Raw genomic sequence first — 11,619 nt, forward strand, 5'->3', positions numbered from 1 at the left:
CTCTGTATATCTTCTCATTTCCAGATGGCTCAACTGATAACCTGATTTTCTTCATTTGTACGTAGAGCTGAAACAAGGGAGAAAATAAAGCAATGTAATGATTTATCAGCTGTTCCAGCTCTGTTAGAAATTCTTTTTGCTTTAAAGTTTGATATCCACTGCCTAACAAAGTATGTCACTGGATGGAGAAAAAAGAACTATTAGGATTTCTAAAACATTTTTATTTATGCCAGTTTGCAGAGAATTTTGAAACAAATCTGACATAATTAATTGATTTAAAAAAATGTTCAAATTAATCTGAATAAACAAATCACCATGTGATAGTATATTAATATTTATTACTTTATCATTGTATTTCCTTCTGGTCATTTGCGTTTTTTTTTTGTATCACTGTAATGACTGTATAATCACAGACAACTGAACCACTACATAATGACATTAATAGTAAAACCAATACGTTTTCACAACCTTCAATTTTGAAAGAATATTAACATTATTTTCAGTAACACAATAAATTAAGGCACAAATTTGAACTTTAGCATTAAATATACATAAGTAAATATTTTAATTCATATATTGCTTTCCCAGTCTTACAGCTAGGGTTAATGTATATCTTTCAACTGTAAAATTCTTAATAGCACTAACAATCTTAGCGTCTCCATTTCCATAAAATAACTTTGTACAAATTTTGAGATGTTGTCTTGTTTGATTAATCTATTTATTTCCTCCATTACTCTACAGTTTCATTTCTGATCACCAGAGAATGGAATAACTCACTGCCTAGAGTAAAATATCTTATAAAAACATCTAATATTAACATTTAGGCTTTTTGGGATGATTCGCCAATACCTTTTTCAGAAACAGAGTATTGCATTATAACTCTAGATTCAGGCTGATGTACAATTGGTAAGTGCAGGCCAGATCAGACTAGAAGAGTAAATACTCCGTTTAAAGGGCTATTAATGTAAAAGATACAAAGTACTAAATATTCAGCATTTAAATATGCTATTACCTTAAAAATAAACATTGTTGGTAAGACTACCAGCACTGAACGTTGATTTTTGTGCCAGACAGAATGTAAAGAATGGAGACAGGAAAAAATGAGAAAGAAACTGTTAAGACAAAATATGAAGATGTAAATACAGAATTCAAACAGCAGGCAAGGTCAGGCCTCTTTGTAATGCTGTGACTTCTTCCAGTGGGTGACAGGTTAACAAGGCACCAATTTCACCTATTTCTTGTTTGCTTGCTTGGGATAATCACTGGGTTGTTGTTCAGTTTTAATTCAGATCTGAAAAATCCTACAAAAGTCTGTATAGTTTAGCTCAGGAACCAAAGGAAAGGCTCAAAAATTCACATGGTTGCACACTTCCTAGATAAACAATTCTTTCTAATTTATCCCTAATTTAGCATTCACTAGAAGATGTAATTTAACTTAAAGAAATGAATTATTTGAATTAAAGATTAGGATTCATTCCAATCCAATGTTTCATCAACTGGTGTGCAATAGCTCGACCTGGTGGTACAAAGAAAGAACGCTGATTTCTTTTAGTGAGAACTTCCACGACCTGCAATAAAGAAAGTTTTTTTCTTTAGAATATAATATTATAAGCTATATGGAATCTAATATCAATGCAGAAATAATCTTACAATGATAAATCAGTCTATCATTACCATAGCTATTGACCCAATACCATATTCTCCATCACAGATGCAGAGAAAGACACACACAACATTCTGTGTGGATGCCGACATTTTTTACCTCAAATGTGCCTCAAAAGATACTTTCTTTCTAATATCGTGGAGATTTACTGTTAATGTAACAATGGTTTTGTGAAGCCTCTCCATGGTAAGGACCATAGATGGTGCTCTGCACTGTTCCATAAATAATTCTTCCTCTCCACGTCCCATGAAGTACAGAAGAAAATGTGTTTTGTTGGTTTTCTGAAGCACTTTGAACATAGGAGTGCACTTCTAGTTTAGTTCATTTCTCGGATACATTTATTTCCAACTGTAACCCAATCTGCATTTGACTACCTGTAGTTAGAACTCATATGCATTTAAAATAACGCTCTCAGTGTTGTCAGGAATACAGTATGAGATTGTAGGTGACCAAGTTTGCCTTCAAATTGACTTAAAACAGTTGACTTGCAACTGCTAGGCAGAAGTACAGTGTTACCAGAAGTTTAGTTCCTAAGTAGCCTGTGCAAAAACCTGTGAAGACTTTGTAAGCAGCCCTTCCTTTTTCCACTTATGAACTTAAACCTCTCTTTCTGTGAAAATCTTTTTTTCTCCTCTTTTATTTTACTATATTTTAAATACTCAGGAAAGCTAAGTGTAGAATTTCCTATCAGTGCATAGTAAACTGCATTCCATACCAGAGTATTAAAGTAGTACTGCAGAGAAAAAGATGTTCAAACTAATGAATTACCAGCATTTTACCTAAACCTCCCCACTGCCAGCAAATTTGGTAGCATGGTTGTTTGGAGAAACTCAGATGATGAAAGCTATTAAATACTACTTCTTTCAAAACAGAATACACAAGCTTGCTAAGAAAGTCACTTAAAATAACAACACCTTGGACATCTCCCCAAAGGAAAATCTGAAGAGCTAACTGGCAAAAATGTCATAAAATGGACTCAGGAATTACCATGAATATCTGCCTTTCTCTGGCTGTGTGTAATCTACAACAACAATATAATGCACTTGTAGTATGATAAAACGGAGACCATAAACACTAATTCAACTTGCTGAAAAAAACAAGTATCTATACACAGTCACAGAATAATCAATACAAGAAGGAAATTAAATTGAACTTTACCTGTTCTCTAGTGAACCAGCGTGCATCCTCTATTTCATTCTTGTCAACTTTAATTTCTGTAGACACTGCAGCAGCTAAGCAGCCAATCATTAGGGAGGATGGCATTGGCCATGGCTGACAGGAGACATACTGAACACGTCCAACTTTGACTCCAGCCTCCTCTTCTACTTCTCTTCGAACAGCATCTTCTATTGTTTCACCTAATCAAAAAGAGCAAAGAACAAGCAGCTGATGAAAATATTCAGAGCAATGATTACGTTCTGTGCTTTGAACTGACTCAAAAGATTTGAAACTGCCCTAGATAATTATCTATAGAGATCTAGTTCACAGATCAGGGCGCAGACATTAAGTAAAAGATACAGTAGTCTAGGTAAGGTGAAACTAGCCACCAAAGCATAATGGACCTTTGAAAATAAAGTATGATGATTTCTCCATTATAAAGTTTATTTACAGAATTAATAATTATCATACATGCAAACTATTATTACCACACCCAAAATATCAAAAATTTGGTAGGACATACATTGTTCTTTTAATTACTTTTGAAACACTGCTCTGTTCACTTATAAATAGCACTGTGTTACTTTCTAGATTTTCAGTATGATTATAACAGCATATAATAAAACTTGAAAATCAATATTTAAAATGACAATAGTAAGGAAATAGAGACTAAAGAAGACTTGCAAACATTCCTGAGTTGTATTATTCACTTCACCTGATTCATTCTTCGTTGTCTTAACAGACACAGACAATTCTCCAAACTTTTTATAAATTAGTTGCCGGCAAGTACAAACCAGGCATATTTATTACAATAACTTATCTAACAAGAAGCAGAAGGATTCATTTGACATAACATCAAACATATTTCCATATTATTTTCAATGTACAATACTGATGTCTGAGAAAAAACATTTAGTATGAGAAAATGAAATTAATCACCAGGTTCTACAAATCCAGCAAGACAGGTAAACATTCCTGGGGGAAACCTCTTCTGCCTGCCTAAAAGACAGTGGTTCCCATCTGGATGGATGACTTGCATTATCACAACAGGATCTGCAAGGGACATAAAAAGAATATATTTCAACATTTGAAGGACTTAAAAGCAGTAACAAATTTCAGCCTTTTCGATACCAATGCACGTAAATACAAACAAGATACCATTAAGTGATTGAAATCAGAATTGTGTAATTTTTTCCCTGCAAGGTATCTGTTATTTTGTTTTGCAACATACATGCTTAGTAGAAGCAGTTCACTAGCCAAGACTTGAATTGAAGGACATGTATTACTTGCAACCAAAGCACACAGTCTGGTAAAAGTATCAGCAATACTAACCTAGCTACACATCCAGCAGATAGCAATAATTTCTGCAGCAAAAACAATTTATTATCACCTTGTCTACACTCACAGGTCTGAGAATTTACTTTTGAATGCAATACCAAGGAAGAGCCACATACTCCACTTAAAATGTAAATACTGACTCAACTTTCCATTTTTGACTTTGTTGACTGTTTGCTATCAATCTCTCATCTGATGTTGCACTTCTATCTATTTTCTCATTTCTAGTCATTTTATGTATCTTTTTCTTGCTTGCTTAATACTTTCTCCTTATTGGTATAATTATTTCTGTTATGCCTTCCTGTTCACTGTTCAGCTACGATCTTTTCCCCTTTTTTTATTGTTACCTACCTCTTAAGTATCTCAGTATTTTTTTTTTCCTAACTCTGCCTATATATATTTTTTTCTCTTGCTATTTTCATTTTTTTATTTTTTTTGTCCAAAACACTGTATTTTCTCTGATGAAATGCCTTGATTCAGCAACCACTATAAACAATAAATTCAAAGATTGTTGTCCTGCACAAAGACACCTGGAACAGGCACAGCATATTATATTCAGTGTTGCTGTCTACAGACTTTCTTCGGAGAAAGACATCAGTAGATGCTGGTTCATCAGTCTTCGCTATATAATCCCATTCCTTCTCTAAGTTTGTTGTGCTAGAGAATGTAAAAAAATGGCCTCTAGTATTTTAGCAAGCTTCACTATAGTCCGTAAGACAGAAGAATATGGCAGAATTACTTAGATTACTAATATATATCTAGAGCATGTAATAGATCACGAAATTCAGAAACACAACACACATACAACATTCAGAACTACAACTGCAGAAGAGAGGGTGGGGTAGGGGAAGGTAAGGTGGTCAAAGAGACAAGAAATGATCCAGGAAAAAAAGTGAAAGCTGCTTTTCCTTCCTGGGTTCCCCATCAATGACATAGTACACTTCCTTTGCAACACATGAACAAAAGGAGCTATAGAAGACTGTCTATACAAGCTTATATTCTGAGTAGAAATAAGCCTGGCAGTTTGTGACTGACAATGAATAGTGGAAGACAGTGAAGATGGCTAATACAATCAAAGTAGCTCTACAGGAAAAATCAGAACTGTAACAGAAATTTGATCCAGGGCCAAATATGATAGAGAGCTATTTCAAGCTCAAAGGACTTGCAGAAGGTGAGAAAACAACACATAGGAGAAAAAAAAAAAAAAAAAAGTAAAATGTGACACTTTGTATTGTTAATATCTATGTTCTTGGACCTTCTAAATGATAAAAATTCGTATTTTCACAGCAATTCTTTGTCATAGACTACTGCAAGAAAAAAGCCCGAACTACTTAAACCTAAATAAAGCTGAGACACACATGCCCAGGGGAGAGATAAGCAAGACAGACCTGAAATAGAAACAAGCAGGTGAAATAACTACAAAGAAACTGATTTACATCTATATAGTAGTACAAACAAGTTACTTTTGACCAAGTTTATCCTACAATATTCTCACCAACTCTTGGATATGATGTGTTGTGAACACCTTGGAGACTGGGACAACCCTCTTTTAAGCATATTTTCTTGTAACCCCCTTCTTCAATCTTGGTTGCACTTCCACATGTTGGGCAGAATCGGTAGCGGTTGTGCCATGCTAGAACAGATCTAGCCTGGGCTACCACTCCTTTAAAAGAATACATTGAAAATATACACAATCAAATATCAATTCATGTAAGCTTTTAGCAGTGTAGAAAAGGCAAGTCGTAAAGTTTAAGATAAAAATCAAAGTAAGATTATGGCTTGAATTGTAATTTACTACAAGAAAAATCAAGCAATATGAGTTATTCAGGTACTTTTCTTTGTAGCACAGCACATGCAATAGAATACAGTGCTACGTAGATACAGACCAATTTATGTATCCAGAAACAAATTCATCTGGATCAACAGACCCTGTTTCTCAGAAAAGTTACTTTGACTGGAAAAGTGCCAGAACTACATATCACACTTTTTACAGATGACCATTTTAGGGCTACTAAGGTACTGATGTAATAATGCATTGTTCCATTTAAACTTCAGGTGCAAGTGAGGCTTGCCCTTTATCCTTCCATAAAAGCAACATTCTTACAACACCAGCTGTCCATAATGACTTTCATTCACTTTCAGATCCTGACTTTCCAAGACTTGCTCACAGTTCCCTTCTCAGATGGCTATCCAACACAGTCTTATTAAGGACTTAGTTTTATTTCTTGCAGTGAAAGCTCACTAATCACAGGGGTTTTTTTATTGTTTTAGAACATTAACGTGCACACATTAATATTCAAATAGTACCATTTATAAAACTATTATGACCAACAGGTTTTAAAGTCTAATACTTGCCATTGCAGATGATACTGCTTTGCAACCACAAACGTTCTTACATACAAAATTCTTCACAAAACCACCCACTGGCTTTTAAAATTAAAACATTTCTAAAGCCACTGAAACTACTCAATTCCTTTGCAGTGGTTTGTCCTTGCATTAGTGAATTAGTGAATCCCAAAGCATATCCTTGTGATTACATATTCGATAACTGCTGAATTTTATGTATCTTACCAGCTTCTTTTTCAGGTAGCTGCAGTAGTGCTGGCATTGGTGGGTGAAGAAAGTAACAGTCCTCATGCTTTTGTTTAAATTTCTCAGCAGAAGTAGAATCTACACTAAGAGCAAACCAAGCAACTAACCCATCCTCTTCACCTTCTTGCAAAACTCCTCCATTGCAAGCAGTCGGCAGGTTCATGTGGAACTGAAGTTCAACTCCAAGAAAAATTAAGATGTCTTCTTCAGTTTGGTTCATATATTGCTCCACATCCTTGTGGTGCAGCCTGCAAAGCTTTACTTCTGGCTGCTGGGAGCTCTCTATTTCCCCACCCGAAGTAACCAAAGGACTTAGATTTGAGAAGAGGATGTATACTGTAGTTGGATGGCTTTGTTTTTTGGTTAGCCATTTTGAATCTGTTCTTTTTTCAGTTCTTCTGTCCAGAAGTGTCAAGCCAAAATAATTTTCATATTCTTTCACTTCATTTGACAGAAAATTAGGCCTCTGCCCACCTTTCACATTAGCCAACAAATTAGCTATGTGCTTGTACCCCCAAAATTTAGCAATGTCCAGAGCTGTCTGCCTTGATTTATTAATGAGGGACGTGTCACACCTAGAGAAATAGAAAACAGTGGTTACCAGGGTAAATATGTTTGAGGAGAGTATTGATGCCATATTATTCTTACTTCCAGCATATATATCTGACAGTATTAATGTGCAAGAATTTCTAGACGCTGTCAATACTGGCACACTGTTTAGGCTAAATACTTAGAATTATGTTAATGAAAAGTAATTATACTTTGTTTTCTTTTGCTAAGGCCAAATCTCACATCTTTGTTGATCTACTCTAGGTAACACTTACCAAGGTTCAAACAGTATTACAAGAGCAGTGAATTAACTAAATTCTCACACAGCGCATCACTAAAAAAAAGGCTGAAGATGTTTACAGATAGCACTTGGAAAGCCAGGCTACAGGTCTCTTCTGAATAACCAGTAATAAAAAAAAGAAGTGACTGAAAGCAGCATCAAAACATTCACAAGAAAATATCATTGAATAAGGATCAAGAATGCAGCCTCTGATTAGTGAGAGAAATAACACCCTTACAATTGCAGTGCTGGTACCTACAGGGACTTCTTTGAAACTAAAATGTCTGGAAAATGACACATACGAAGGAACACTGCCTCATGATATATATTTAAATATTAACAGAAAAAAAAGCAAGTCTGAAAGAGATTAGGGTTGACTGACAGGTCAAAATTAGTGCGCTTTTATATTTTGTCAATTTTAACTCAAGTGGATAAGTAAACCAGAAGTTTCACTGTAAACTACAAATTACACAGTAGATGTGGGGACAGACTCATCAGTTTTTAAAACCAGAAGATACCAATATATCCAAGTTGCTGATACACAGATAACTGTACCACAGGTAAGACTGTTTTTACTTGAGATTTTATATTAACCTCAATAGTTTTTGAGAGAGTGTGAGTACATTTTAGAAAAGCACTAAAAACTTGAATTACACGTTTTTGGTGCAAAACAGACTATGATTGCCCATTTATATTTAAATATTAAGTCTCCTTTAGGCAAAATCTTGCCTAATTTTCTACTTAATTGCCTCTCAGCCACTGAATTTTGTCTTGGTTTTGCCTTCCACCTTTTATTTGCTCAGGTACATGCAGACTGTGATCAGTAACATGAACTGTTTAGGTCACTAACATATTTTTTTTTCCCATTTATAAACATTCCCCTTGGCATTTCTCAAACATGGATGAGTATTAAAAAACAAAACAAAACAAAACAAAAAACTAGCTTTCCAGGATTAGCGTCTGGAATGTTATGTAATATTACATTCTTAGACATTCATGGTTATATATCCAGCAATTGTATTTGTCCAAATGATTTTTGTGATTAAGCATAACTAAAATGAGATCAATGAGGCCACAGTATCCCTTCAGCAGCCACAATAAACTGCCTGAGAACAGCCCTGAAAAGGACATTTAAAATTGGATATTCTTTTTTCTTTTTTTTCTTTCTTTCTTTTTTTTTTTTTTTTTTTTTTTAATAGCAAGCATAACTTAAAGAAGCAGTTATCCTATTTACCGAACTGGTAATTTCCCCAAAATATCAAAAGATTCCTCAATATGCGGATTATTTCAATCCACTAAAACTGGCATTGAGGTACTCCTCTACTTGCTGGAATGTACTGATTATGCTACAAAACTGCAGTTCATCTAGTGTTCCATGCTGAGCCACAGCAGACAACACAGAATCTGGGCACGACTGAAAAAGGGTGGGATGATTACTAGAGGCTGGGAAATGCTATGCCTGAGATTCCTCACAGCTACAGAATGAACTATACTTGCTTGGTTCTGCAACTAGTGGTGCAGAAAGGAACAGACTGGGCTTTGTTAAAGTAGACCTCAGTTGAACCACAACATCTGACTCCCATCCTTCATTTTGAAATGTTTTCCATTTGAAATATCTGGATCCTGACTTTATTCAGGCTTCAGAAGAATCTTCTTTGGGGTCTGAAGGAGAACTCCAAAGCAATCTTGGTTTTTCCAAGTGTCTTGACAAACTACAACAGCTGACTTGAAGACAGACAACATGATAGCAAGTTTCTAACAAGCAATGAACATGTGCCATGTCATACTGACTGAAGAAAATAATGTGACAACTCAAGGAGGAAGTGAATTGTTAAAAGGATAGACAAATGAAATCCATCAATCAGTAACTTTGGTAAAGGGTGTGTCTGTCACGTCCTACTGAACAGCCAGCACGTCACCAAACATTCTCCACTGTAACGTAGACTAAAGTGGATTACAAGTAAAGTTTAGAGAAAAAGTCTAACTGGAACAATTAAATATACCAAATTTATACTCAGTGCAGTGGCTGGAATGGGACACAAACTTCATTCTACTCTGTTGGTCGCCAGGAGGAGTGACATTATATCCCTGAAGATTAAAGGAATAATTTTAGAGATGCTCAAGATTTTTAAAGAGTTTCTTAGCAAATATGGAAAGCATGATGCAATAGCAGAATCAAGTGATAAACAGACACAGAGCATATTTTCCTTAGTTTTAATCCTGAAAATTCTTCTACCGTCTGGCAGGTAAATTTACTTTTCTGAGATGAAGCTGAAATCAGCAGAAATGGATTCAGATTAGAGCTCTTCAACAGGATCTGCTAAACAGCTTACCCTTCTTCCAGAAGAATCTGCACAACCCCAAGGTGTCCATTTCTGGCACCATACATGAGAGCTGTCCAGCCATTATCTGCAGCTGCGTTGATAAGTGATGGAGAATGACTAAGCAATGCTTTCAGTCTGGCTGCATTTCCAACAGCAGCACAATTATGCAGTTGAGTAATCATGTCCTGATGGAGGTTCTTTTCAAAGTCTGTCATCATGTTAACTAAGTAAAAAAGAAAAAAAGCCTGAAAACATAGGCAACATTAGTAAAATGATTTAAGTTTAATGCTGTACAGTTAACCAACATTATTACCAAAAGTACGAACAGTCAAATTCTTATGATGATACTGTTATTCCCAATCAAATCACAGTCCCACACATCTCCAAATATAGTGAAACTTTACCCTAATAATATAGTTTTAAACAGGCTTAAGAAGAGAAAGATATTTCTATGAAAATGAAGCTTATTCAAAGGTGAAAAACACGTTCTGGCTTCTCGAACACGCCAGACAGAACAGTACAAAACTCCAAGAAATGAGTCTCAGACGCTTTGGAAAGGATGAAAAATAACCGCAAGGGGGCAAATCCCATTGCAGGCTGCCGGACTCCGCCAGCAGTACCAGATCACTACAGGAACCTCCGCTACGCCTCCGGCGGCGCCCGTCCGAGGCAGGGCTGCTGTGACCGTTGCTGCCACCCGACACCCGCGCCAAAGCAGAAGTTTACATTCCGCAGTGAGGCACTGCCCTCTACACGGTCACTCCTTAAAGACATGCATAAACAGACCCCCCTTCCTCCACCTCACCCGACTCCCCAGCACCAGCCCGCTCCACCAGCCCACTGACTCCGTGGCTCGGGCATGCGCAGTGTCGGGGCAGCTGCCGCGCAGGCGCAAGCTGCGCCTTTCTGCGCCCGCTGTGGCAGTGCGGTTGTGCTGTCTCCTGCGCCTGAAGCAGCCGCAGCGGGCGGAGCGTACGGGGCAGCGGTCAAGGGCAGCGCCGAGACCGCGGAGGAGCTGCGGGCTTGGCCGCTGGCGCAGCTCCTGGCTCCCGCAGGGGGCCCTGTTACCGTGAAGGATCGGGTCGGCGCAGCCTACGCTGAAAGCCGCGCTCTGTACGCCCTTCCGCTGCGGCGGAAGGGAGCGAGGCGCGAGCAGTGCGCCACGAGCGGTGCCGGGGGTGTGCCGCGAGCGGCGGGCTGCCGGAAGGCCCGCCCCGCTGTCCGGCTGTGCGCGCTGCTGCAGCGCCCGAGGGAGGCGGTGGCGGTTGCGCCGCAATGGCGGCGTCTTCCTGGGGGCCAGGGTCCCGAGGGAGCGGGCGGGCTGCCAGCCGTTACCTGGGGTCTGCTGTCAGTTCGGCCAACTTGCTGGACGGGTTGCAGAGCAAAGAACAGTTTTGTATTTCAGGCAGGAAATTTTGTGTTTACAAAAAGCTGACATACTTTTTTTGCTTTGCTTCACTGTGCTAGGGGAAGGCAAACACAGCACAAAATATTCAAGTGCTTGTGCGAAAACTGGAGCAAATGAGATGACATGGCAGGAGAGAATAGTTAGTGGGGAAGTTAGGGTGACTATACAAGCCAGAAAATACTGTGTGCTATTAGCCTAAGGAATGCTTGGGGAAATCAAGGCTATACAAGTACTAGAGAAATGAACTTGGGACTGTTGTTTCAATATGTTTACCTCTGGTGAGTATTTCAGAAGCTTTGTGCGTGGTTTA

The 11,619-nt window shown here is 37.7% G+C and overlaps 1 protein-coding gene across 5 annotated transcripts; it reads right to left on the reverse strand.

The window, feature by feature from the left end:
• Positions 1 to 200: 200 nt before the first annotated feature.
• On the reverse strand, positions 201 to 11,080 carry NUDT12 (nudix hydrolase 12). 5 transcript variants are annotated; one of them, XM_082075601.1, is made up of 7 exons: positions 10,970 to 11,080; positions 9,911 to 10,124; positions 6,728 to 7,323; positions 5,652 to 5,819; positions 3,761 to 3,874; positions 2,822 to 3,021; positions 201 to 1,568 (listed from the first exon to the last, which is right to left on the reverse strand). In XM_082075601.1, the coding sequence occupies exons 2-7, from the start codon at positions 10,117 to 10,119 to the stop codon at positions 1,458 to 1,460; spliced, it is 1,398 nt and encodes a 465-aa protein (XP_081931727.1). In that variant the 5' UTR covers positions 10,120 to 10,124; positions 10,970 to 11,080; the 3' UTR covers positions 201 to 1,457. The 5 variants fall into 5 exon arrangements, with proteins under 5 accessions (XP_081931727.1, XP_081931724.1, XP_081931725.1 ...); XM_082075598.1 differs by having other exon boundaries at positions 10,747 to 11,063; XM_082075599.1 differs by having other exon boundaries at positions 10,707 to 11,063.
• Positions 11,081 to 11,619: the final 539 nt, after the last annotated feature.

The sequence above is a fragment of the Streptopelia decaocto genome (assembly GCF_964273445.1).
Source record: "Streptopelia decaocto genome assembly, chromosome: Z".
Lineage (NCBI taxonomy): Eukaryota > Metazoa > Chordata > Aves > Columbiformes > Columbidae > Streptopelia > Streptopelia decaocto.

What these genes read in the sequence shown, in the direction of transcription:
- NUDT12 (XM_082075598.1), bottom strand. An exon ending in GCTACCTGAAAAAGAAGCTG is followed by an intron (nt 5,820 to 6,727) that starts GTAAGATACATA and finishes ATTCTTTTAAAG; the next exon opens with GAGTGGTAGCCCAGGCTAGA. An exon ending in CACATCATATCCAAGAGTTG is followed by an intron (nt 3,875 to 5,651) that starts GTGAGAATATTG and finishes TGTCCCTTGCAG; the next exon opens with ATCCTGTTGTGATAATGCAA.